Source organism: Haematobia irritans, chromosome 3 (genome assembly GCF_050003625.1).
Source record: "Haematobia irritans isolate KBUSLIRL chromosome 3, ASM5000362v1, whole genome shotgun sequence".
In the NCBI taxonomy this organism is placed as follows: Eukaryota; Metazoa; Arthropoda; class Insecta; order Diptera; family Muscidae; genus Haematobia; species Haematobia irritans.
This window is the reverse complement of record NC_134399.1, coordinates 208,864,141-208,890,167: the sequence shown is the minus strand read 5'-3', so window position 1 is coordinate 208,890,167 and position 26,027 is coordinate 208,864,141. Positions and strand designations below refer to the sequence as shown.

At 31.8% G+C, this 26,027-nt stretch overlaps 1 protein-coding gene across 4 annotated transcripts in view; it reads left to right on the top strand.

Annotated features, from left to right (window-relative positions):
- The window catches only part of LOC142231798 (uncharacterized), a 101,495-nt gene extending 76,159 nt beyond the window's left edge, over positions 1 to 25,336 (top strand). For all 4 annotated transcript variants that reach the window (XM_075302441.1, XM_075302440.1, XM_075302442.1 and 1 more), the window contains 6 exons: positions 564 to 1,095; positions 22,138 to 22,297; positions 22,352 to 22,799; positions 22,858 to 23,317; positions 23,386 to 23,785; positions 23,843 to 25,336. In XM_075302441.1, coding sequence (XP_075158556.1) covers positions 1,008 to 1,095; positions 22,138 to 22,297; positions 22,352 to 22,799; positions 22,858 to 23,317; positions 23,386 to 23,785; positions 23,843 to 25,187 — 2,901 coding nt within the window. In that variant the 5' untranslated portion in view covers positions 564 to 1,007 and the 3' untranslated portion in view covers positions 25,188 to 25,336. The remainder of the gene's footprint in view (positions 1 to 563; positions 1,096 to 22,137; positions 22,298 to 22,351; positions 22,800 to 22,857; positions 23,318 to 23,385; positions 23,786 to 23,842) is intronic.
- Positions 25,337 to 26,027: the final 691 nt, after the last annotated feature.

The following is a 26,027-nucleotide window of genomic DNA, read 5'->3' as shown; positions in this document are numbered from 1 at the left end:
GTCACAAATATGAAATCCAAAACAAAACTGTCTATTATGAAATATTCCCGCAAGGAGTAAGGTAGCGAAAAGCTTAGAAACAAATCAGGAAAACACTACTTCCTCAATTCGTAACGAACTGCAAATTTAATGCATCATAAATAATACTAAAAAAATTAAAATTTAATGTTCCATTGACCAACATTTTTGTGGGGCATATTAAACTTTCTCTCTCTCCTCTCTATGCATCCATTTATTTTTTATTTGGTTTTTTTGAAGGCTAGATAAGTTTGGCAAACCTAATTGAAGTAGAAAATTATCTGGGAACCCTATCTGGCCAGTATGTAGATACCATAACAATTTGCTATAGTTAATGCTGCACTTACAAGTGAAAGTATTGTACTTTCTCACATTTTGCCTTTTCTTGCCAATAAAATTGGTGTGCAAATTTCCCACATAAATAAAAAACCAAAACAAAAAACTACAAATATTGCTGTGGTATTTTAAACAAACTGCAATGAATCAAAAATCGCAAAAAAATAAAAAGAAAACAATTTCGTTTTTTCTTTCGTTTCTTTGATTAGTTTCCACTTAGCGTAGATAAATCAATGGATTGATTCAGCCAACCATGGATCAGCTCTGACGGGTCCATGTAGAAATTAAGGAAATTTTGATTTTGGCAAAATTTCCTCTCTCTCTTCGTTTTCATCAGCGGCATAAACAAACGAATACGAAAGTATTTACGTCAAAGCCACACATCTTGCATCTTGTTCATCATCAACTCTCAGATTTACGGTGCATTCATTCATCATTACTGCAGATTCATCTTCAACTTTTTGCCGTTGCCTCTGTACAGGTTGCAATCGAACCACATTGCTGTTATTTGTGTCATTAAGTCACAACGAAACATACTTATTCGTACATTAATCCCATTTTCCATTGGCCTTAATAGTTGGCCGCCTTCACTCTCTTCAAATCGATCGGCTTGGCGTTCTTCATTTAAGGCCACTCAAGCTGTCGCCGAAGAAATGCTGCATATTATTTGGTGTCGGTTGCCGTTGCTGTTTTTGGTCTCCTCGCTATTGCTGGTCACACCTAAGGCATCGCAGTTAACCGGTAAGTATTGTAAGAATGATTGATGTTAATGTAATGTAATGCACTTAAAGAAATAATTTATTCAAAAAACTCACAGCTGTTCCGTCGAGAAAGCCGGAAACCGTTGTAACATCTAATTGAGCAAACTTTTATCCAAAGCAGTGTTCGAAATGGCTTCGTAGCTCCGACTCAGCCCTTTTTAAAAAGAAATGTGCTGTTCTGTTTGTCAGCTCTTGCAAGGAAGAAATTGCGAGAGTTTTTTTCTTGCAACTACCAAATTGCCCACAGTTTGCAAGAAAACATTACGCAATTTTTTCTTGCACCTATCAAATTGCACACATTGTCGTATTTTCTCGTTTGGGATATTATCGATAGTTTTGTATTGTCGCTGATTTTATTCCAATAAGTTTTGGAACTAGTGTTTATGACCTCGATTCACTCCAGGGCGAATTTCGTGAAGGAGCCATGCGCCAACTGATGATGTGCCCTATCGTGAGATTGAGACAACTTTAGGCATTAGTGGAACCAGCATATATTCAATATTGTATGAACACCGTCAAAACAAGTATTCGCGTTTAGAGAAAATTTTACCAAAAAACTACCAAACAAAAAACATCTTATTTGTCAAAATTTTATTTCTATAGAAAATTTTGTCAAAATTTTATTTCTATAGAAAATTTTGTCAAAAATTTTATTTCTGTAGAAAATTTTATCAAAATTTAATATCTATAGCCTCTTAGAAAAGCAAACTTCATCCGATCCTGTTGAAATTTGGTATGTCGTGTTGGTCTCTATTAACCATGCAAAAATTGAGCCATATCGGTCTTTAGTTATATACAGCCGATCGCCAATCACACACAAATTGGTCCATATCGGCAAAAATAATCTACCAAAATTTTATTTCTATAGAAAATTTTGTCAACATTGTATTTCTATAGAAAATGTTGTCAAAATTTTATTCCGATAGAAAATGTTGTCAAAATTTTATTTCTATAGAAAATTTTATCAAATTTTATTACTATTGAAAATTTTATCAAAATTTTATTTATATAGAAAATTTTATCAAAATTTTATTTCTATAGAAAAATTTGTCAAAATTTTATTTCTATAGAAAATTTTGTCAAAATTTTATTTCTATAGAAAATTTTATCAAAATTTTATTTCTATAGAAAATTTTGTCAAAATTTTATTCTATAGAAAATTTTGTCAAAATTTTATTACTATAGAACATTTTGTCAAAATTTTATTTCTATAGAACATTTTGTCAAAATTTTATTTCTATAGAAAATTTTATTGCTATAGAAAATTTTATCAAAATTTTATTTCTATAGAAAATTTTGTCAACATTTTATTTCTATAGAAAATTTTGTCAAAATTTTATTTCTATAGAAAATTTTATCAAAATTTTATTTCTATAGAAAATTTTGTCAAAACTTTATTTCTACGTAAAATTTTGTCAAAAATTTTATTTCTATAGAAAATTTTGTCAAAATTTCATTTCGATAGAAAATGTTGTCAACATTTTATTTCTATAGAAAATTTTATAAAAATTTTATTTCTATAGAAAATTTTGTCAAAATTTTATTTCTATAGAAAATTTTCTCAAAATGTTATTTCTATAAAAAAATGTTTTATTTATATAGAAAATTTTATCAAAATTTTATTTCTATAGAAAGTTTTGTCAAAATTTTATTATTATAGAAAATTTTGTCAAAATTTTATTTCTATAGAAAATTTTCTCAAAATTTTATTTCTATACAAAATTTTCTCAAAATTTTATTTCTATACAAAATTTTCTCAAAATTTTATTTCTATTGAAATTTTTGTCAAAATTTTATTTCTATTGAAAATTGAGTCAAACTGAATTACCCAGCAAAAAAATTTGGATGTTCTTCCAAAGGCCCAACTTTAAAAGCACTTCCAGAAGATGCACTCCCAATGATGTTCTTTATTTTAACTTCCCAGGAAGTTCTTTTAATTCAATTTTGTATAACATACTTTTTCGTACTTTTAATGGGTAATTTTAACTTTTTTTGTTTCAAATAGATTGCAAACAGAGTAAGAATTCATAAAATGGTACAAATCATTTAAAATTTGTCGAAAAAAATTGCTAAATCCAATCTGAAAAAATTGTGAATTTTTGAAAATATTTGAGGTCAAACGTTTCCGACAAGCATTAGAATCCATTAAAATTATAAAAATTATTTATTTGACAAAATATCACGGAATTTTTTAAAACATTGAATTCGGATCATACCTAAAGAAGTGATGCAAATTCAGTGCAACGGCTGTTGGAACGGAGGACTTCCGTCCTATGACAAGCCCATGTTAAGTTCCTCTCTTCTCCGTCAATTTCCGGATCCAAAAAGAACATTTTCATTACTTTTTTGGCGACGCTTTTTTTTTGCTGGGTATATGTTATACGTATTTTATCGGCCTTTTTTTGTTTAATGTATACCCCGTATGGACTAACTTGCAATGTAGAAGACGGTGTTAAGAAGTTTTAAGATAGCTTGCCATCGATAAGTGTTACCGCAACCCAGGTAATTCGATTGTGGATGACAGTCTTTAGTAGAAGTTTCTGCGCAATCCTTGGAACATACGGTCGTATATACTTTTTCTTTTCCATCTTCTCCAGGATTCAACTACATTAAGTGCATTCTCTATACTTCACTTAGCATTTCTGGAAAAAATACATATCCATCAATTTCTTAAAATCATATGAAATTTTGTTATTTCCCATAGTAGTTTTGGAATGACAAATGTTTAATGATGTAACAATTCATTTAAGCTAAGCGGTCTATTTCGATATTCATTTCGTCTTAAATGGGTGACTCTTTTTTTGTTTACCCAAATAAACAGGCACGCATTCATAGTTTTGCACTACTGACAGACAGCAGCAGTATAGCCAATAAACGTAGACTCTTTGATACAAACGAAAACATTGTTTGTTGTTGTTGTCTTCCCTTTACGGTTAGTTGGTTACTGAAACGTATGTACCTCTGATACACGCAGCGATATCATAGTTACACAATAATTCATGGTTTACAGAGAATGCGTTAACTTAGACACCTCAGTAGTAGTGGGGCAAGCAAACTCTACAATGCTAACATGATATTCAATTGTACGAGTATGTCAAATTATATACATTATATTATTATTGTAAAAGAAAAATATTTTATTTTATTTATGAAATTTACTTTTTCAATTAGTTATACGCTAAGTACTCGAAAAAAATATCAGCAAAGCAAACAATTATTTGTTTGGCAATTTTGAAAAAATCAACCATGTGAAAGACAGTAAAACTACTCAGAAGAAGAAAACAGTATAATACTAAAAAATTATGAAATTAACAAAATAAAAAAAAAAACAAACAAATAACGATGTAATCTGCAGTTATTTTCATTGACGTAACAGTTTGAAGGGACTTTGTTGTATGGTCCAAGACAATTCATGAAAGGTCTTCAGTGCGATTTTTTTGTATTATGGGACTACCAAGTAAATAAAATATTTTTTGCTCTAAAAACATTGAAATTTATTTATACACCTCCGCTCCCATTCCGAGAAAACAATTCCGCTCCGCTTCTGTTCCTTTTTAATAAAAAGAAATAAGACAGTTCTAATATCGGCCGGAGCCGAATAAACAAAACAACTCGTATACAACTGCAATCTCCAAAACATGTATTCTGAACGCATCAGCCTATTCTACAGATATCGAAAAACGTTGGGAATAAAAACGAAGACATTCGCCAAGTCAGGACTAAACGGCGGATGACCCGTCAAATCGATGCTTTGAAGAGTGATCCGTCTTCGGCGTTTGGTTTGCTGATTTCTTTGGTACACAACTGGCAAACAAATCAGTGTTGCCAGGTTAGGGGTTTTCCCCCAACTTTAGGCTTTTTTTTCAAGTTTAGGGGGATTTTTAGGGGTAACATTTATTTGGGGGGATTTTTGGGGGTAAAAAAATATCTTCTACCTAATAAAGTGGAGCAATTCTCAAGCAAATTCGGAACAATTTTGGCATGAATTATGAGAAAAAAGATGCGGGAAGTCAATAAGAAGATCCTAAATACAAGCAATAGCATTATTTTCGTAATCTTTTTTAAACTCTTCTGCTGAAAGGGCATTTTTAATATTTGACACAATTAAAAACAATCGTATTTGAACTTAGCAGCTGAAAACATTTTAAGAGCAAGCCTGCTTTTTAAATTGATATACATATTGTATTATTACATTCAAAGAAAAAATAATGTCCTCAGGGACGAAATTTTAAACAAACGAAAATCTCTCTTCTTATAAAGTATTTTCTTAAAGAGCAAATTTTAATTTTTAATTACTTTAAAAGAAAATTTTTAGCATCGAACGAAAACTTAGTTTGTCTAAAATTCCGTTTCCCAGAAAAGAAAACTCTTCTTTCAGTATATATATATTTGCGTTAAATTTAATTTTTAAAGTGTATCACTACAGGATTTTTTCACGAAATTTGGGACCCCTTTTTTACTTTTTACATTCTTGAAATTTTTGGGGGTTTTTGAAAAAAACCTAGACCAATTTAGGGGTTTTTTTCTTAAGATTTGGGGGGAAGAATCAAAAATGACCTGACAACACTGAAACAAATGGTTGTGTATCACTTAGAATTTTCACGAAATGCTTCGTGCGCGAGCAACTTTTGCTAGATTTGGCTAAACACCCATACAGTCGACTTCTGTTTACTTTATGGCTCATGCTAGTAAATCCATGATCATCAGCTGTCATGATGTCATAGACGTGTTTCTAAGCATTTATGGCTTTCTGGAACATTTCTTCCTACAATTCTAGCAAATTCTATGGGATCAAACATGGGTTCTACAAAAATGGTACCATTTTTACTGTTTGGTAGATTGGTAGAATTTTTGATGTTTTGGTAAATTTTGCACAATATTCCGTTACAATTTTTTATAGATATAAAATTTTGACAAAATTTTCTATAGATATAAAATTTTGACAAAATTTTCTATAGAAATAAAATTTTGACAAAATTTTCTATAAAATACAATTTTGACAAAATTTTCTATAGAAATAAATTTTTAACAAAATTTTCTATAGAAATAAAATTTTGACAAAATTTTCTATAGAAATAAAATTTATATAGATATAACATTTTGACAAAATTTTTTATAGAAATAAAATTTTGACAAAATTTTCTAAAGAAATAAAATGTTAACAAAATTTTCTATAGAAATAAAATTTTAACAAAATTTTCTATAGAAATACAATTTAGACAAAATTTTCTATAGAAATAAAATATTGACAAAATTTTCTATAGAAATAAAATTTTGACAAAATTTTCTATAGAAATACAATTTTGACAAAATTTTTTATAGAAATAAAATTTTGACAACATTTTCCACGGAAATAAAATTTTGACATTTTTTATAGAAATAAAATTTTGGCAAAAGTTTCTATAGAAATAAAATTTTGACAAAATTTTCTATAGAGCTAAAGTTTTGACAAAATTTTCTATAGAAATAAAATTTTGAAAAATTGGCTATAGAAATAAAATGTTGGCAAAATTTTCTATAAAAAAAATCTTGACAAAATTTCATATAGAAATAGAATTTCGACAAAATTTTCTATAGAACTAAAATTTTGACACAATTTTCTATAGAAATAAAAATTTGACAAAATTTTCTATATAAATAAAATGTTGACAAAATTTTCTACAGAAATAAAATGTTGACAAAATTTTCTATAGAAATAAAATTTTGTCAAAATTTTCTATAGAAATACAATTTATATAGATATAACATTTTGACAAAATTTTTTATAGAAATAAAATTTTGACAAAATTTTCTATAGAAATAAAATGTTAACAAAATTTTCTATAGAAATAAAATTTTAACAAAATTTTCTACAGAAATACAATTTTGACAAAATTTTCTATAGAAATAAAATATTGACAAAATTTTCTATAGAAATAAAATTTTGACAAAATTTTCTATAGAAATAAAATTTTGACAAAACTTTTTATAGAAATAAAATTTTGACAAATTTTTTTATAGAAATAAAATTTTGACAAAATTTGCTATAGAAATAAAATTTTAACAAAAATTTCTATAGAAATAACATTTTGACAACGTTTTCCACGGAAATAAAATTTTGACATTTTTTATAGAAATAAAATTTTGGCAAAAGTTTCTATAGAAATAAAATTTTGACAAAATTTTCTATAGAGCTAAAGTTTTGACAAAATTTTCTATAGAAATAAAATTTTGATAAAATTTTCTATAGAAATAAAATTTTGACAAAATTTTCTATAGAAATAAAATTTTTATTCGTTTTGTTTGTTATTGTTGGCTTCTCTTCAATCGTTATTGTTGGTTCTTTTGATCTCAGCTTAAAGCCATGCATTGACTAAACTACAAGTGTAGCTTAACCAACAGAGGAAAAGTATGCTTGTCAAATTTATTTGGGCAAAGCCCTATAGACTGCAAGATGGTTGGATCATAGACTATAGACTTTAGATAGATGAGCCATGGGTGTCAAACTATGTTTGACAGTTCCGAAGATTAAGAATAAACGAGAAAAATAAGAGCACGCTTAAATTCTCTTTCGTTTTCCTTTTTGTAGTTTGCCACTTTTACACAAAATTAGAACGTTTATGATGTACCAGAGGATTTATAAATAAATTAATATATTAAAAGTTCATATTTGAACAAAAAATTGTGACCAAAATCGCGAAAATACGAAATTTAATTTTGAGCAGCATTGCTCTTTACGAACAACACAAAAGCAAATGCACGAAAATTAATGTTTGGGACTGACTCTTTACGAAAAAATCAAAACGAAATGTCAGAAAATTAATTTTTGGAACTGACACATTTTTTTTAAAGAGAATAGTGGATCATCTATGTATTAAAGGGTCTATGGGTTGGATGTACAGCTGTTTCGGAATTACCACATTCCTCATCAGCATCCTCTACTTGCAGCAAAACTATCAACCAATTATCAGAATAAATTCGGGTAATTCACTCAACCCAAAGTGAACTACACTTGAACCTCCCGAAAAAGGGTTTGATAGTCGGCTACTGCCTAAACAAATTTGCCAGCATATCTCTTTTCCTTTGCCAAACTCAAATGTGGTAATTCCGAAACAGCTGTACATCCAACCATCTTGCAGTCTATAGGGCTTTGCCCAAATAAATTTGACAAGCATACTTTTCCTCTGTTGGTTAAGCTACACTTGTAGTTTAGTCAATGCATGGCTTTAAGCTGAGATCAAAAGAAACAACAGAAATAAAATTTTGACAAAATTTTCTATAGAAATAAAATTTTGATAAAATTTTCCATAGCAATAAAATTTTCTATAGAAATAAAATTTTGACAAAATTTTCTATAGAAATAAAATTTTGACAAAATGTTCCATAGTAATAAAATTTTGACAAAATTTTCTATAGAATAAAATTTTGACAAAATTTTCTATAGAAATAAAATTTTGATAAAATTTTCTATAGAAATAAAATTTTGACAAAATTTTCTATAGAAATAAAATTTTGACAAATTTTTCTACAGAAATAAAATTTTGATAAAATTTTCTATATAAATAAAATTTTGATAAAATTTTCTATAGTAATAAAATTTGATAAAATTTTCTATAGAAATAAAATTTTGACAACATTTTCTATCGGAATAAAATTTTGACAACATTTTCTATAGAAATACAATGTTGACAAAATTTTCTATAGAAATAAAATTTTGGTAGATTATTTTTGGCGATATGGACCAATTTGTGTGTGATTGGCGATCGGCTGTATATAACTAAAAACCGATATGGATCAATTTTTGCATGGTTAATAGAGACCAACACGACATACCAAATTTCAACAGGATCGGATGAAGTTTGCTTTTCTAAGAGGCTACGGAGTTCAAATCTGGGGTTCGGTTTATATGGGGGCTATATGTAATTGTGGACCGATATGGACCAATTTTTGCATGGTTATTAGCAAATAGCAAACCATAGACCAAAACAGATTCCAGATTTCAAATTTCAGGCAGATTAGATTGAAAATAAGGTTTCTAGAAGACCAAGAAGTAAAATCGGAAGATCGGTTTATATGGGGGCTATACCAAAACATGGACCGATACGCCGCATTTTTGCCACACCTATTAATGTTCTATAATATGTTACCTCTGGATGTCCAATTTAAGCCAATCGGATAGAAAATACAATCGTCTTAGAATTTCTCCCTGATCAAATATATATATACTTAATATAGTTGGAAATCGATATTTCGATGTGTTACAGACGGAATGACAAACTTATTATACCCCCATCACCATTCTATGGTGGTGGGTATAAAAAATAATAAATCAGCTAACAATACAGGACGATGTTCATTCGATGGAGTATCCCTTTTTGAAAGTGTACTTATAAATCTAGTGATAAGGACAATTAAGCAAGAATTCACCAAACGACCAATAGATTTATTATTAGAAATAGTGACTGCATAAAGGGGTCCGGATATTACACATATGAGGACAAAATATTCGAACAAAAAAGGTATGCCGATGCACGGTTGAAAAAGACTGTTTTTCATATGTTTGGCTATAAACATTATATGTTTGGAACACAAATTTTTAAACACAATATTTTTGAGTGCAAGCATATAATGTTCATAAACTAGCATAACATGTTTGGGATATATATGTTAATATGTTAGAACATATTATGTTTGGGACATAAAATGTTTGTAAATATAATATGCTTGAATGCAAACATATATTAATTTAGAAATAGCCTATAAACATATATGTGTTTAGTAGCTTGGAGCGCTATTTAACAGGGAGCGATATTGAATTAAGTTGCTTGTTACTACAAAATTAACATTTTATTTTTCCTTGGGCAATTGATCAGCTACTTCTTTGATCCTTACAAACTGTGTGGCCCGCTGTTCGAATCCCCGTCCGGCAAAAGGTAAAATTAAAATAAAACAAAAATCATAAAATTGAATAATTTCTTCTACAATGTTTGTATTACAGAAAAAGGTGCTAAGAACTAAAAAATCTCGTGGAAGTGAGAAAGATGTCGGGGAATATACAATTGGGCAGAAACAAAATTTTGAACATTCAGGTCGAAAACCTATGTTGTTAGCACCTATATTACCTGTTTATTTTCATAATTCATTATGATTGTAAATATATAAATAACTAAATAAAATTTTGAGCACAATATTGTTTGGGAGAATTTTTTTTAAGCATATAATATTTTTGGCTGCAAAATGCTTCCAAACATATTATATGTTCACATAATAACATATTGTTTTTTGGAAGACAACATTATTGAATTTGGATGCAAAAATACAAAATGTTTGGAACTTAGACTACCCAAACATATATTGTTTAGACCAATATGCTTTCAAACATATTATATATTGGAAGAGATCAAACATATAAATGTTTGGGCAATACCCAAAAATGTATATGCTTGAAGCAAAATATGTTTGGGAGTATATGTTACAGAAGCGATTTTTTGTGAGCGTGTGGGTCCTCTTATATCTCCCATAATTGCAGATTTCGTAATTTGCATCATATTCTACGAGTATATCCTTTATAAATTATAAAATCATATCATCAAACTTTAAATACAAAATATTACCATTGGAAAGTATGTAAACGTGCTGTCTACGTTAAGAGATGATATATGTACTTTGATTTTTGTAAATTTAAATCTCAACTGATAATTACAAATTTAAATAAATAATTAATTCTAAACGATAAAAAGACAATTTATAAAAACTTTAAATGTAAGTAATAAAAATTTGCTTTGAAGGACATATTCTTTATGAATTCCAACCGAAACAGGATTTCAATATCATTATTTTGGTATTTATGGTATGGCAAAATTATAGGAAAATTTTATGCGAATTGGTTTAGTCGACAAATTCAATGCAAAGAAATGTCAACAATTTAGAGGCCCGAATGTTGAGAGACAACTTTGTAGTTTGCAGAGTATTTCAAGTTTTTTTCTTTTCACCCAAAATTGATTATAAACTAGATTTGGTATAAAATGTAAACAAAATTTACCTCAAATATATCAAAGGTAGCTTATACGTACACAATTCACTACCACTGTATTGTAGATACCCATACGGATACAAAAAGAGGTTTCCATATATTCCAGTATAAAATATACGCACGCTACCCAATTTTTAAAAAAACAAATATTTCATGTGGAAGTATTTAAAAATTATAAATCATAGTAAAGAGAGAAACCTAGAGAGAGTACGTGCATTATATATTATCCTCTTAATTAGCACGACAATGCCAGAAAATAAAAATAAGCCTTAAGTATCGAATGTCAAGGAGATTCAATAAAAAATATTTCCCGTGGATCTTAGGAACGAAACTCGACAGTTAGCCCAGAATTTCATGTTTTCCCAAAGGAAGAAATCAGGTAGCCAATTGTTATCTCTTCTACGAGAGATAACACGGTTCAGAAACAATTCCCGTGATATAGTAATGGTTTCTTTGCTTGCATGACACTCAGAATCCCTGTATAAACACCGATGAGCCCGATTTGGATAGAAAAGTGGCTGTCGAAGTATATTCTAAAGACCTTGAACTTTATATAGCGAAAAAATTACCTAATCTCTGTAGTGTTTTTTCATGCTGTTTTTCATATTAGCAATTACATATTCCAGGGTAACTAGAATATTCTAATATTGAAATAAAACACACCAAAATTTCTCTAAATTTCTCTACAAATTTCAGGAAAATAATCGGCTTCGGCCGATTATTGCTTGTTTTTGCCGAACATCGGCTTCGCCTTCGGCTAAAAAATCCCTCTTCGGTCGAGCTCTAAAACCTACCATTAAATACAATGAACGATGATATTTTTGTGGCGCAGGGTCACACTATCGTACAGGGTGTTATAAGTTAGTGCATACACGCAAAAAAATAATTCTTTCCTCCCAAACAAAATTTTAGACAAACAAAGTTCGTTTCTCATTTGCTTTTCGCTGTAAGAAAGTGTATTTGGAAGAAAAGTATATACTTTTTGTGATAACTGTTTATTCTTTTCCAGGATGTAAAAACAATTTCATAAAGGCTAACTCAAAAAAACATTGTTTTCTTGCTAATTGCATTTGCCCTCACATCTTTCTCACATCCACGAGGTTTTTTAGTTCTTAACACCATTTCCTGTAATACCAACAATGTAGAAGAAATTATACGATTTTATACATTTTTAAAATTTGTTTACCTTTCGGCTGGACGGAGAATCGAACCGCGGACCATGCACTTTGTAAGCCAACACACTAACCACTGAGCTATGTACCTGTTATGGTCATCAATAGATAAATATCCATATAAGTTATATTTATATAGCATAGCTTGCGGCGCCCACGAACAAAGTTTATTTAACAGAAACAAACATTTCGTTTGGCACCGTGGAGCAGTGGTTGCTACGTCCGACTTGCATGCCAAGGGTCGTGGGTTCGATCCCTGATTTTTTTTTTTTACATATATTCCAGATATGTTCGGAAGATTCCGAAAAAATGTTTAACATTACATTGTAGTATATTAAATTTTGAACTGTAAAATGTGTCTTATTAAAGACCTAAAGTCAGAAAAGAACAGTGTTTGACATAAACGAAATGGACTGTGTTGTTGTTTCAAAAATAACTTTTTTTATTGAAAAAATAAAAATTTTGTAACAAACGAATTTTTTTGGTGATAAAAGTTTAAATTTTTCGAGGCAATTCAAAAAACTCTAACAAAAGAAAAACGTTTTCGGTACACGTTTTCCAAACGTTTTTTTTTCTTTGCGTGTATGTTTGCAACACCCAGAAGGAGGCGAGATAGACACATGGTGTCTTTGGAAATAATGCTCAAGGTTGACCTCTGAGTCGATGTAGCCATGTCCGTCCGTCTGTCTGTGAACACATTTTTGTGATCGAAGGTTAGGTCTCAATTTTAGTCCAATCGACTTGCGTTTTGGGTCAGACTAGAACCCTATTGATTTTGTAAGAAATCGGTTCAGATTTAGATATAGCTCCCATATATATCTTTCGCCCAATATGCACTTATATGGCCCCAGAAGCCAGAGTTTTACGCTGATTTATTTCAAATATTGCACAAGGAGTACAATTGAGAGCACCAAAAAGTGTGCCAAATTTGAGTGAAATCGGTTAAGATTTAGATATAGTTCCCATGCATCTTTCGCCGATTTACACCCATATAAGCACACAAGTAACATTTGAGCAAAGTGTACGTAAATTTTCTATAGAAATAAAATTTTGACAACATTTTCTAGGAATAAAGTTTTGACAAAAATTTTCTATAAAATAAAATTTTAACAAAATTTTCTTTAGGAGTAAAATTTTTAGATTTTTTATTGAAATAAAATTTTGACAAAATTTTCTATAGAAATAAAATTCTGACAAAATTTTCTATAGAAATAAAATTTTGATTTTTTTATAGAACTACAATTTTTACAAAATTTTCTATAGAATTAAAATCTTGTCACAATTTTCTATAGAAATAAAATTTTGACAAAATTTCTATTGAAATAAAATTTTAACAAAATTTTATTTTATTGAAAAATTTCTATAGAAATAAAATTGTTGTTGTTTTTTGATTTCAGCTTAAAACCATGCATTGACTAAACTTAACCAACAGAGGAAAAAAATGTTTGTCAAATTTATTTGGGCAAAGCCCTATATACTGCAAGATGGTTGGATGGACGCACGTTTCGGAATTACCACATTCCTCATGAGAGAGATATGAGAAATTTTTCTATAGATATTGTTATAAAAAACACAATTTTGACAAAATAAATTTCTATAGAAATAAAATTTTGACAAAATTTCTATAGAAATAAAATTTTAACAAAATTTTCAATAAAAATAAAATTTTGACAAAATTTTCTATAGAAATAAAATTATGAGAAATTTTTCTATTGATATTATTAAAAAAATACAATTTTGACAAAATTTTCTATAAAAATAAAATTTTGACAAATTTTCTGTAGAAATAAATTTTTTCACAAAATTTTCTATAGAAATAAAATTTTGACAAAATTGTCTACAGAAAAAAATTTTGACAAAATTGTCCAAAGAAATAAAATGTTTACAAAAATTTTCTATAAAAATATATTTTTTAAATTTGCTATAGATTTATAAAACTTTTTTTTTAGAAATAATTTTTTTAAAAGATTTTCTATGGAAATAAAGTTAAAAAATTATAGAGTAGACTTAAAATACATTCTTTAGAAATACAATTAAAAAAAATCTGTATAAATAAAAATTTTAAAACAATTTATATAGAAACAAAATTTTGACAAACTGTTCTATGAATTCGATATCAATATCTGTAAGGGAATACTATCAAAGTCCATACATTTTACAAAATACAGACATATATAATATTGCAGATACTGAAATAAAATTACAATGTGTATTTTCATATACACAAAATAATATTATAATTTTTGAAATTACAATAAATTGTTGTTAAAGAAAATTTTTAAGTTCAACAAAATTATTGTTGATATAACAAAATTGGTTGCTAATGTGACAAATTTTTTGATTTTAGTAATATAATCGTATTTAAACATAATTTTAATTGTATTGTATAATTTTAAATGTATTGAATTGTCTGTAATAATCAAAAAACTTGGATCACAACAAGATTGTTTAAATTTCGTAGATTTTTTGTAAAATTTTCTTAAAATTTTGGTGGATTATTTTTGGCAAGAGACAACATGTGTCCATATGCTCTAACTTATAATACCCTGTTCAGCAATGTGACACATGGTATAAAGATAACAAGTAAGGAAAGTCTAAAGTCGGGCGGGGCCGACTATATTATACCCTGCACCACTTTGTAGATCTAAATTTTCGATACCATATCAAATCCGTCAAATGTGTTTGGGGCTATATGTAAAGGTTTGTCCCAAATACATACATTTAAATATCTGTCGATCTGGACAGAATTTGATAGACTTCTACAAAATCTATAGACTCAAAATTTAAGTCGGCTAATGCACTAGGGTGGAACACAATGTTAGTAAAAAAATATGGGAAACGTTTAAATCTGAAGCAATTTTAAGGAAACTTCGCAAAAGTTTATTTATGATTTATCGCTCGATATATATGTATTAGAAGTTTAGGAAAATTAGAGCCATTTTTACAACTTTTCGACTAAGCAGTGGCGATTTTACAAGGAAAATGTTGGTATTTTGACCATTTTTGTCGAAATCAGAAAACATATATATGGGAGCTATATCTAAATCTGAACCGATTTCAACCAAATTTGGCACGCATAGCAACAATGCTAATTCTACTCCCTGTGCAAAATTTCAACTAAATCGGAGTTAAAAATTGGCCTCTGTGGTCATATGAGTGTAAATCGGGCGAAAGCTATATATGGGAGATATATCTAAATCTGAACCGATTTCAACCAAATTTGGCACGCATAGCTACAATGCTAATTCTACTCCCTGTGCAAAATTTCAACTAAATCGGAGCAAAAAATTGGCCTCTATGGTCAAATGAGTGTAAATCGGCCGAAAGCTATATATGGGTGCTATATCTAAATCTGAACCGATTTCAACCAAATTTGGCACGCATAGCTATAATGCTAATACTCCCTGTGCAAAATTTCAACCAAATTGGGGTAAAACTCTGGCTTCTGGGACCGTATTAGTCCATATCGGGCGAAAGATATATATGGGAGCCATAAGCGTAGGAAGGCCTCTGGAGAGGGGGCTTAGACCATCCCAGGAAAATTTTAGCCCCCCCCCCAGAATTTGAAACTCTATTTATGATTTTCCATTTTTCAATAAATGTCAATAGTTTTTTTTTTTTTAATTTTTATAAAAATTAAACAAGTATATACAATCGCACAAAGTTCCGCTAAAGACTTTCATGAACAATCGAATTACTTGGGTTGTGGTAGCAGTTGCCGATGGCAATGTTTGAAGTCAGATATTTATGAAATAAAGCTGTGGTTGAACTTATGATTGATTTAGTTTAGTCAATTTAATTAAAAAAATAGTAATTGATATTAAAACTATTCTTTCATAAATTAATATCTTAATAATGCTGCGGAAAAGCGTCGCCAAAAAAGTAGTGAAAATGTTCTTTTTGGGTCTAGAAGTGGTGCAAAATTGGCGGAGAAGCAATGAATGTAATATGAGCTTGTCATATGACAAATGTCCACCGTTTCAACACCCGTTGCAATGAATTTGCATCACTTCTTAAGGTGTGATCTGAATTCAGTGTTTACACGCAAAAAAATAATTCTTTCCTCCCAAACGAAATTATAGACAAACAAAGTTCGTTTCTCATTTGCTTTTCGCTGTAAGGAAGTGTATTTGGAAGAAAAGTATATACTTTTTGTGATAAACGTTTATTCTTTTCCAGGATGTAAAAACAATTTCATAAAGACTAACTCAAAAAAAAAAATTTTTTCTGGCTAATTGCATTTTCCCTCACATCTTTCTCACTTCCACGAAGATTTTTAGTTCTTAACACCTTTTTCTGTAATACAAACAATGTAGAAGAAATTATACGATTTTATAAATTTTTAAAATTTTTTTACCTTTCGCCTGGACGGAGAATCGAACCGCGGACCATGCACTTTGTAAGCCAACACACTAACCACTGAGCTATGTACCTGTTATGGTCATCAATAGATAAATATCCATATAAGTTATATTTATATAGCATAGCTTGCGGCGCCCACGAACCGAATAAACAAAGTTTATTTAACAGAAACAAACATTTAGTTTGGCACCGTGGAGCAGTGGTTGCTACGTCTGACTCTCATGCCGAGGGTCGTGGGTTCGATCCCTGCTTCGACCAAAGTTTTTTTTTTTTTTTTTTTTTTTTTTTTACATACATTCTACATATGTTCGGAAGATTCCGAAAAAAATGTTCAACATTACATTGTACTATATTAAATTTTGAACTGTAAAATGTGTTTTATTAAAGACCAAAAGTCAGAAAAGAACAGTGTTTGATATAAACGAAATGGACTCTGTTGTTGTTTCAAAAATAACTTTTTTTATTGAAAAAATAAAAACTTTGTAACAAACGAATTTTTTTGGTGATAAAAGTTTAAAATTTTCGAAGCAATTCAAAAAACTCTAACAAAAGAAAAACGTTTTCGGTACACGTTTTCCAAACGTTTTTTTTCTTTGCGTGTAGAATGTGAATTAAAAAATTTTTTGATATCGATTTTTCTATAATGAATTTAGCAGTTTTGTGGCAAAATTTGAATAATTTGTACCAATTTATTTATTCTTACTCTTTTTTTTAACTATTTGAAAAAAAAAAAACAAAAAATTACACATTAAAATATGAAAAAAAATCAAATAAAAAAACTTCCTGTGTAGTTAAAATAATTGAGGACATTTTTGGAAGTACTTTTGAAGTTGTGCCTTTAGAACAACGCACAATTTTCTTGCTGGGAAAAGTGTGGAACTACTTTTAGTTGCTTTATTATAAATTAATTGACGAGTTATTTTGATGTCTAATTTTTTATTCAATTCTATGAAATAAAACATTAATTGAACCTATAAGTTCAGTCTATAAATTTTTAGCTAGGGGGGCTACAGCCCCCCCTAGGAAAATTGTTTAGCTACGCTAATGATGGGAGCTATATCTAAATCTGAACCGATTTCAATAAAATTTGGCACACTTGACAACAGTACTAATTGTTCTTCTTGTGCAAAATTTTAAGCAAATTAGGTTAAAACTCTGGCTTCTGGGGCCATATAAGTCCATATCGGGCGAAATATATATATGGGAGCTATATCTAAATCTGAACCGATTTCTTTCAAAATCAATAGGGATCTATTCTGAGCCAAAACACATACTTGTGCCAAATTTGAAGTCGATTGCACTAAAACTGCGACCTAGACTTTGATTACAAAAATGTGTTCACGGACAGACGGACATCGCTATATCGACTCAAGAGCCCACCCTGAGCATTTTTGCCAAAGACACCATGTGTCTATCTCGTCTCCTTCTGGGTGTTGCAAACATATGCACTAACTTATAATACCCTGTTCCACAGTGTGGAGCAGGGTATAAATATGGGAAACGTTTAAATCTGAAGCAATTTTAAGGAAACTTCGCAAAAGTTTATTTATGATTTATCGCTCGATATATATGTATTAGAAGTTTAGGAAAATTAGAGCCATTTTTACAACTTTTCGACTAAGCAGTGGCGATTTTACAAGGAAAATGTTGGTATTTTGACCATTTTTGTCGAAATCAGAAAAACATATATATGGGAGCTATATCTAAATCTGAACCGATTTCAACCAAATTTGGCACGCATAGCTACAATGCTAATTCTACTCCCTGTGCAAAATTTCAACTAAATCGGAGCAAAAAATTGGCCTCTGTGGTCAAATGAGTTTAAATCGGCCGAAAGCTATATATGGGAGCTATATCTAAATCTGAACCGATTTCAACCAAATTTGGCACGCATAGCTACTATGCTAATTTTACTCCCTGTGCAAAATTTCAACCAAATTGGGGTAAAACTCTGGCTTCTGGGACCGTATTAGTCCATATCGGGCGAAAGATATATATGGGTGCTATATCTAAATCTGAACCGATTTCAATAAAATTTGGCACACTTGACTACAGTACTAATTGTTCTTCTTGTGCAAAATTTTAAGCAAATTAGGTTAAAACTCTGGCTTCTGGGGCCATATAAGTCCATATCGGGCGAAATATATATATGGGAGCTATATCTAAATCTGAACCGATTTCTTTCAAAATCATTAGGGATCTATTCTGAGCTAAAACACATACTTGTGCCAAATTTGAAGTCGATTGGACTAAAACTGCGACCTAGACTTTGATTACAAAAATGTGTTCGCGGACAGACGGACATCGCTATATCGACTCAAGAGCCCACCCTGAGCATTTTTGCCAAAGACACCATGTGTCTATCTCGTCTCCTTCTGGGTGTTGCAAACATATGCACTAACTTATAATACCCTGTTCCACAGTATGGAGCAGGGTATAAAAAGACATGAAATTCTTGTTTAAGGTGCTGGTTCGTGCATCGGCCAAGTTTTTTGCTGCAAATTCCAATTCTTCACATACTGAATGCCTTCAATGAAAAGTTTGGTTAAGTAAAAAATCTTTCTTTCCGTTTTCTATGCTACACAAAAACGGAATTCGTATTTCAATCAACATTAAATCGTATGTTTTTCGGTGTTATCACATACCTTGACCACAATATTATATGTAATTCTGTCAACCATTCGACTCCTACACTTTTTTGTTGTAACTCTTCAAAGTACTTCAATTTGCTAAGCATTTTCTCTAATAAAATTATGTAGATATTGTAAATTATATAAGGTATCATTTTATGCTATGGATGAGCTGTTATACTGCTATAAAGTCTCTTCCCCATTGGGCGCGCTCATTGGACCTCCTCCATAACACGCTACCTTAGTTACGCTTTATATGCCACCGTTATATAGACCCCCCTCCCGTCGCACAAAATTTTCTTAAGCATGGACAAATTTAACAACTACCGCATCATTAAGTGTGAGGAGCGTTAATTAACGTTTACACCATCATCGTCCATTGTAGGAAGCATTAAAGACAACGATGACAATAAAACATTATTCCATGAGTAGGTGACGGTGTCATTTGAACAAAAAAAAAACTCTCTTTTTAATTCCTCTTAGATCACTTCAAAACAAAATGAGGTACCATTGTTTTCTGTCATCTCTTTTGATTTTGTTTCTTTAGTATATTGGTCATAAAAGTATGCAATACGAATTTTTAATGGCTCTTAGCGCTATATACACAATTGATGAACTTAGTAAATGCTCTTTGTTAGTGGGAAATGGTTTTTATTCCTATATTAGATATAGGGTAAAATGAAACTCAATACGAGTATATGGTCTTGATCATCTCGAATTTCTGAGAGAATATGTCTGTTGAAATCACTGTACCTTTGTACTATTTGGCAAAAATTGACGTTGATTTTTAGGAACATTTTATAATAAAAGCTTGAAAGTTGTCTTCCAATGCGTCTAAATTGTCTTCCAATGCATCTCAAATACATCCGCTTAATTAGAGAGGTCTCTGTTGTCTAACGTTGTTGAGTAGCAGAGACCCAATTGTTGCGAACGGCGATTAATCGATGGTCATCATTGACCGATGGGCGATACAGCTGCGATAAGAGTGTTGGCAGTGTAATGTCCAATTTGTTGTGAAATTTAGTCAAAAATAAATATTTATATATGACATCCAACGAACTTTGCTTGGCCTGAAAGAAAAAACTTTAGGTACCAAATTATCGGAATCACCATCTTATGGCAATTACCTCTTAGGAATATCAGGTTCGATCTTCGTTCGAGAGATCGAACTTTACAAAAGAGAATCCCTAGATTAATCGGCCAGACAAATCCGAAGAGGATTCATGAGGATACTGTAGCGAAAGCTGTGAGTTAATCCTGTCTTGGAGCTTGAAACATAGTTCCCTTCAAGAGCGATACAACGATTATAACGAACTTCCAATTTTTTGATACCATTTTGGTAGAACTCCTTCGGTTTTGCCTCAAAATAGGCCTCAGTTTCGGCGGTAACCTCTTCATTGCAGCCAAATTTTTTTCCTGCGAGCATTCTTTTGAGGTCTGAACAAGAAAAAGACCCTGGGAGCAAGATCTGCAGAAGACGGTGGGTAGGAAAGCAATTCGAAGCCCAATTCATGAATTTTTGCCATCGTTCTCAACGACTTGTGGCACGGTGCGTTGTCTTGGTGGAACAACACTTTTTTCTTCTTCATATGGGGCCGTTTTGCCGCGATTTCGACCTTCAAACGCTCCAATAACGCCATATAATAGTCACTATTGATGGATTTTCCCTTCTCAAGATAATCGATAAAAATTATTCCATGCGCATTCCAAAGAAAAAAGGCCATTACTTTGCCAGCGGACTTTTGAGTCTTTCCACGCTTCGGAGACGGTTCACCGGTCGCTGTCCACTCAGCCGACTGTCGATTGGACTCAGGAGTGTAGTGATGGAGCCATGTTTCATCCGTTGTCATATATCGACGGAAAAACGCGGGTGTATTACGAGTTAACAGCTGCAAACACCGCTCAGAATCATCAACACGTTGTTGTTTTTGGTCAAATGTGAGCTCGCGCGGCACTCATCAGAGCTTTCGCATATCCAAATATTGATGAATGATATGACCAACACGTTCCTTTGATATCTTTAAGGCCTCTGCCATCTCGATCAACTTCATTTTACGGTCATTCAAAATCATTTTGTGGATTTTTTTGATGTTTTCGTCGGTAACCACCTCTTTCGGGCGTCCACTGTGTTCACCGTGCTCATTTCACCACGCTTGAATTTTGCATACCAATCAATTATTGTTGATTTCCCTGGGGCAGAGTCCGAAAACTCATTATCAAGCCAAGTTTTTGCTTCCACCGTATTTTTTCCCTTCAGAAAAAAGTATTTTATGAAAACAAGAAATTCCTTTTTTCCATTTTTTTTACAATAACAAAAGTTGCTTCACAAAAGACGCTCTATCTCACAAACTAATTGACTTACAGACGTCATTTGAAGGTTGGTACTATATAAAAATAATATGTATTTAATACTAGCGGCGCCATCTATGTGTCAGACCGGGGACTTATCAGCCAACCTGTTATTTGGTTAAGACTAGGATTGAAGCTAAGCTAAACATTGTAATACGTTGACTCCCAAGGATCACATTGAAAACGCCATTTCTTGATTTGAACATAAGTTAACGTATCCATAGCTCTATGCAAACAACCCTATTTGAAGTCATCGAAAATGATCCAAGATTTTAGTTTCGAGTTTCTTTTTCATCTGCAGCATTTCCCAGCTAAGGCCTCTAGCTGCTATTTTCAGGTCACAAATTTCTGAGGGATGATCGCTCAGCAGAAATGTTCGCAGAAGGCGAATTTTCTCTTGACTATACCGTTATGGTTCTCGCTATCCGTGAATACTATCCGATTTCAAAAACAATATATTATCAAAACTTATATAATCTTAATTAATCATTTTCCAGATAATTCCCACTTGGAAAATATTGAATCTTCGCTAACTCCAAATGAATCACTTAATCGAAAATTCGCCAATAGCAATGGAAATCAATCGGAATTGGTGCGTGCGGTACGAGAGTCTTTACTTGAATATGAATTATACAAGGAGAGGCAAAAGAGATCAAGGTATAGCAATTGCAATGATTAATATGACAGCCTAATTTATCGTAATTTTCGCAGAGTCAAGAGGGCCTCAGCAAAGCGGGTTTGCTATGACGAGTTGGGTTGTTTTGAAGATTCTGGTCCATTTGCCTACTTGGAAATGCTACCCTCACCACCCCAGGAAATAAATACAAAATTCTTTTTCTATTCCACCAAGAATCGATCGGACCGACCATTGATGGAATTACCTTTTCTTAATATGACAGAAACATTTAAGAATTCCAAGACTTATAATCGTAAAAGGAGTTTAAATAGCACAGAATATCCTCCAGATATGACAACCGAAGAACCTTCAACCACAACAACTTCTATGCCCACAAGAAAGCCAACATTTCAAAAAGTACCCATTACAATTGACGATCTGGAGGGTTTCGATGAAATGTCGGTGAGAGTTATAGTCCATGGCTTTGGATCGGCTTGTCCCCATGTTTGGATTTATGAAATGAAGACAGCTCTAATGGCAGTGGTAAGTTGAACAAACCCAAGATTTTGAAATTTTTGCTCATTAATACTTGTTTTCCCAGGAGGATTGCATTGTCATTTGTGTGGATTGGGAAAATGGTGCCACTTTTCCCAATTATGTAAGGGCTGCTACCAATACCCGTTTGGTGGGTAAACAATTGGCTATGCTATTGAAAAATCTCCAAGAATATAAAGGCCTAAACTTGGCCCGCACCCATATAATTGGTTTTAGTCTGGGTGCCCATGTATCGGGATTTGCTGGAGCTGAGTTGCCTGGCTTGGCCCGTATCACAGGTTTGGATCCCGCTGGTCCCCTCTTTGAAGCTCAACATCCTAAAGTTCGTTTGGATAGCACCGATGCAGAGTTTGTAGATGTCATTCATTCGAACGGTGAAAATCTTATCCTTGGTGGTTTAGGATCCTGGCAACCTATGGGAGATGTGGATTTTTATCCCAATGGCGGTAGAGTACAGACAGGATGTTCAAATCTTTTTGTGGGAGCGGTAACAGATTTTATATGGTGTAAGTGGGAGTTTCCAAAAAAATCGAGTAGTTTAGTTTAAAGAGTTACTTTTGGTGTCATATTCCAGCTGCCCAGACGGCCGAGGAGGAGGAGGGCCGCTCTCTTTGCAACCATCGACGAGCCTATAAATTTTTTATAGATTCCGTTGCACCTCGATGTTTGTTTCCGGCTTTTCCCTGTGCCAACTATGATGATTTCCTAAAAGGCAAATGTTTTCCTTGTGCCCAAGATGATGAAGATTTAGCAGAGGGAGTACCACGCTGTGGTAACATGGGATATTATGCAGATCGTTCATCGGGTCGTGGCCAATTATACCTATTGACCAGAGAAGAAGAACCCTTTTGTGCCCATCAATTTCAGTTACAAATTTTCAATTCTTTCAATGATTTACCTTTGAGGACTATTGGACGTTTGGAAGCTATTTTGGAGGGAGAAGGAGGTCTCAATGAGACATTTCAAATATCGGAGTAAGTAGTTTGTCAATGTTTTTCACCAAAGAGTTACTTATTTTCTTTGTGATTTAGGAAAGATGATTCGGAATTCTTTGCCGGCGACATTGTCTCTAAGATTATAGTTCCTCATCCTGCTTTGGGCTTTCCCACTACACTCAGTCTAAATTATAAACACTACAGTGGCTGGCTCTCCAAGGGATTGCCTCATTGGGATATAGACAAAGTTATATTGACTGATAGCTATGGGCGTAGTCATTCAATTTGCAAACCTAATACCAAATTGTCAACTGGATCACCGGTTCGTATGAAATTGAAACCAGGAAACTGTGAACTTGATAATCAGGATGACTATGGAGCCTTCACAGCCAAACCTGCTACCCAAGCACCTGACTCTTCGGCTCAAGAAAGTGTGCAACTACCCGAAGCTGATGCCATCGAAACTATAAAGAAACGCAAGAATTTCCTTAATCTTGGATCCAGCTTCAAATTGGGAGAGAATCAAAGCTATGCTTTAGAAGATAATGGTGAACTACCATGGCAGCCTATTTTGGAGGGTAATTCATTGGATAAGGATTTGGGAGAGACCAGCCGTAGTTTCTCCGAACAGCCGGAGGAAATATTTGAACCGATTTTAAATGATCGACGTTTGAATGTTAATCGTGGAAGAAATCTAAATGACTTCACTGGCGTGGGAGAAATAATGGAACCTATACTTAAGGCCACTACACCACGTGTGAAAAAAGGCAAAGAGATCATACTGCCCGATCCGCAACCCATTACGGAGAGACCAGATAAATTCGATGTTATCAAAATTACCCCCATTTCCACTAAACAAGATCACCCTAAATCGTCAGCGGAGGAAGATCAAGTTACCGTACAATTATTTCCTTTCCGTTTGGGAGAATTTCTTCAGAGGGCAGAACGTTATGCACGAGAAACTATATTACCTTTAATATCTGTTCAAGCTCCAAGATTTTTTGGATTTAATGTTCCTGCAAATCAAGACAGTCTGAAAGCGGAAACTCGAAAGCCACGCTATATACCACGCTTCGAAGAGGACACCTTCAAAGAGAACTCCAACAGACGACAGATGGGACAGCAGAAGAGACCCAACGGTGATTCACACTTTTCCGAGTCTAGGGAACAAAGAAATATATTTGCTTTATTAAGACCTCCGGGCTTTTCACTATTTCAACAGACTCCAATACAACAGCAACCACAGACTGAAGAATCCCAGGATTCTCCAACATATTACACAAATATTGTGATGACTGAATCGCGAGCATTGAAACCTGAAAATCCTGATTATGAGCCAGTTTTCATAGATTTACCCACTTACAAACCACCCAAAGCTAAGGCGAATCCTGAACCATCTCTTACAACATATCCGAAAACAACGAATTTGAGAAGGTCATAGATTTTTCTACAACCCAAAACCATGGGAAGACCCATAAATTTCGAAGTTATACTGCTAGGCAGTATTTGAAGCTATGCAAGAATAAAGAAATAGGCAATATAATATGTGATATATATAACAAAAACCCGTAAAAATACAAAATTAAAATATAAACAAAATTGGCGCCAGTCTAAAGCATTAAAGAATTTTGTAAAAAATATTTGTTCGTTGTTACAAATCGTTTCAATCTACACAATATTTATATCTATTATTAAATTTAAAATTAGTTTCTAAGTATTTATTTATGCTTACCAATTTCTATGTAAATAGTATATATTCGTATATTTTAATTTTGTATATATGTATTAGCATGTTTGCTTCCATTTTTTGTTGTTGAAAATAATCTATAATTTTTTTTATATGTATAAGCTTTTACATTTTAATAAAATAAAAAGAGACATTTGTATTAAAATTAAAACAAAAAACAAGTCTGTACTCCGAATCATGATTTTAAGGAAAGAATTCTTTAAATGGGTATATATGTTACATTGTTGCTACCCTAAATCCCGATGCTTTTTTTTTGCCGAAAATCACTAACTTGAACCGATTTTTTTTATGAAAGAAAAAAAAAAAACGTTTGGAAAACGTGTATCGAAAACGTTTTTCTTTTGTTAGAGTTTTTTGAATTGCTTCGAAAATTTTAAACTTTTATCACCAAAAAAATTCGTTTGTTACAAAATTTTTATTTTTTCAATAAAAAAAGTTATTTTTGAAATAATAACACAGTCCAATTCGTTTATATCAAACACTGTTCTTTTCTGACTTTAGGTCTTTAATAAGACACATTTTACAGTTCAAAAT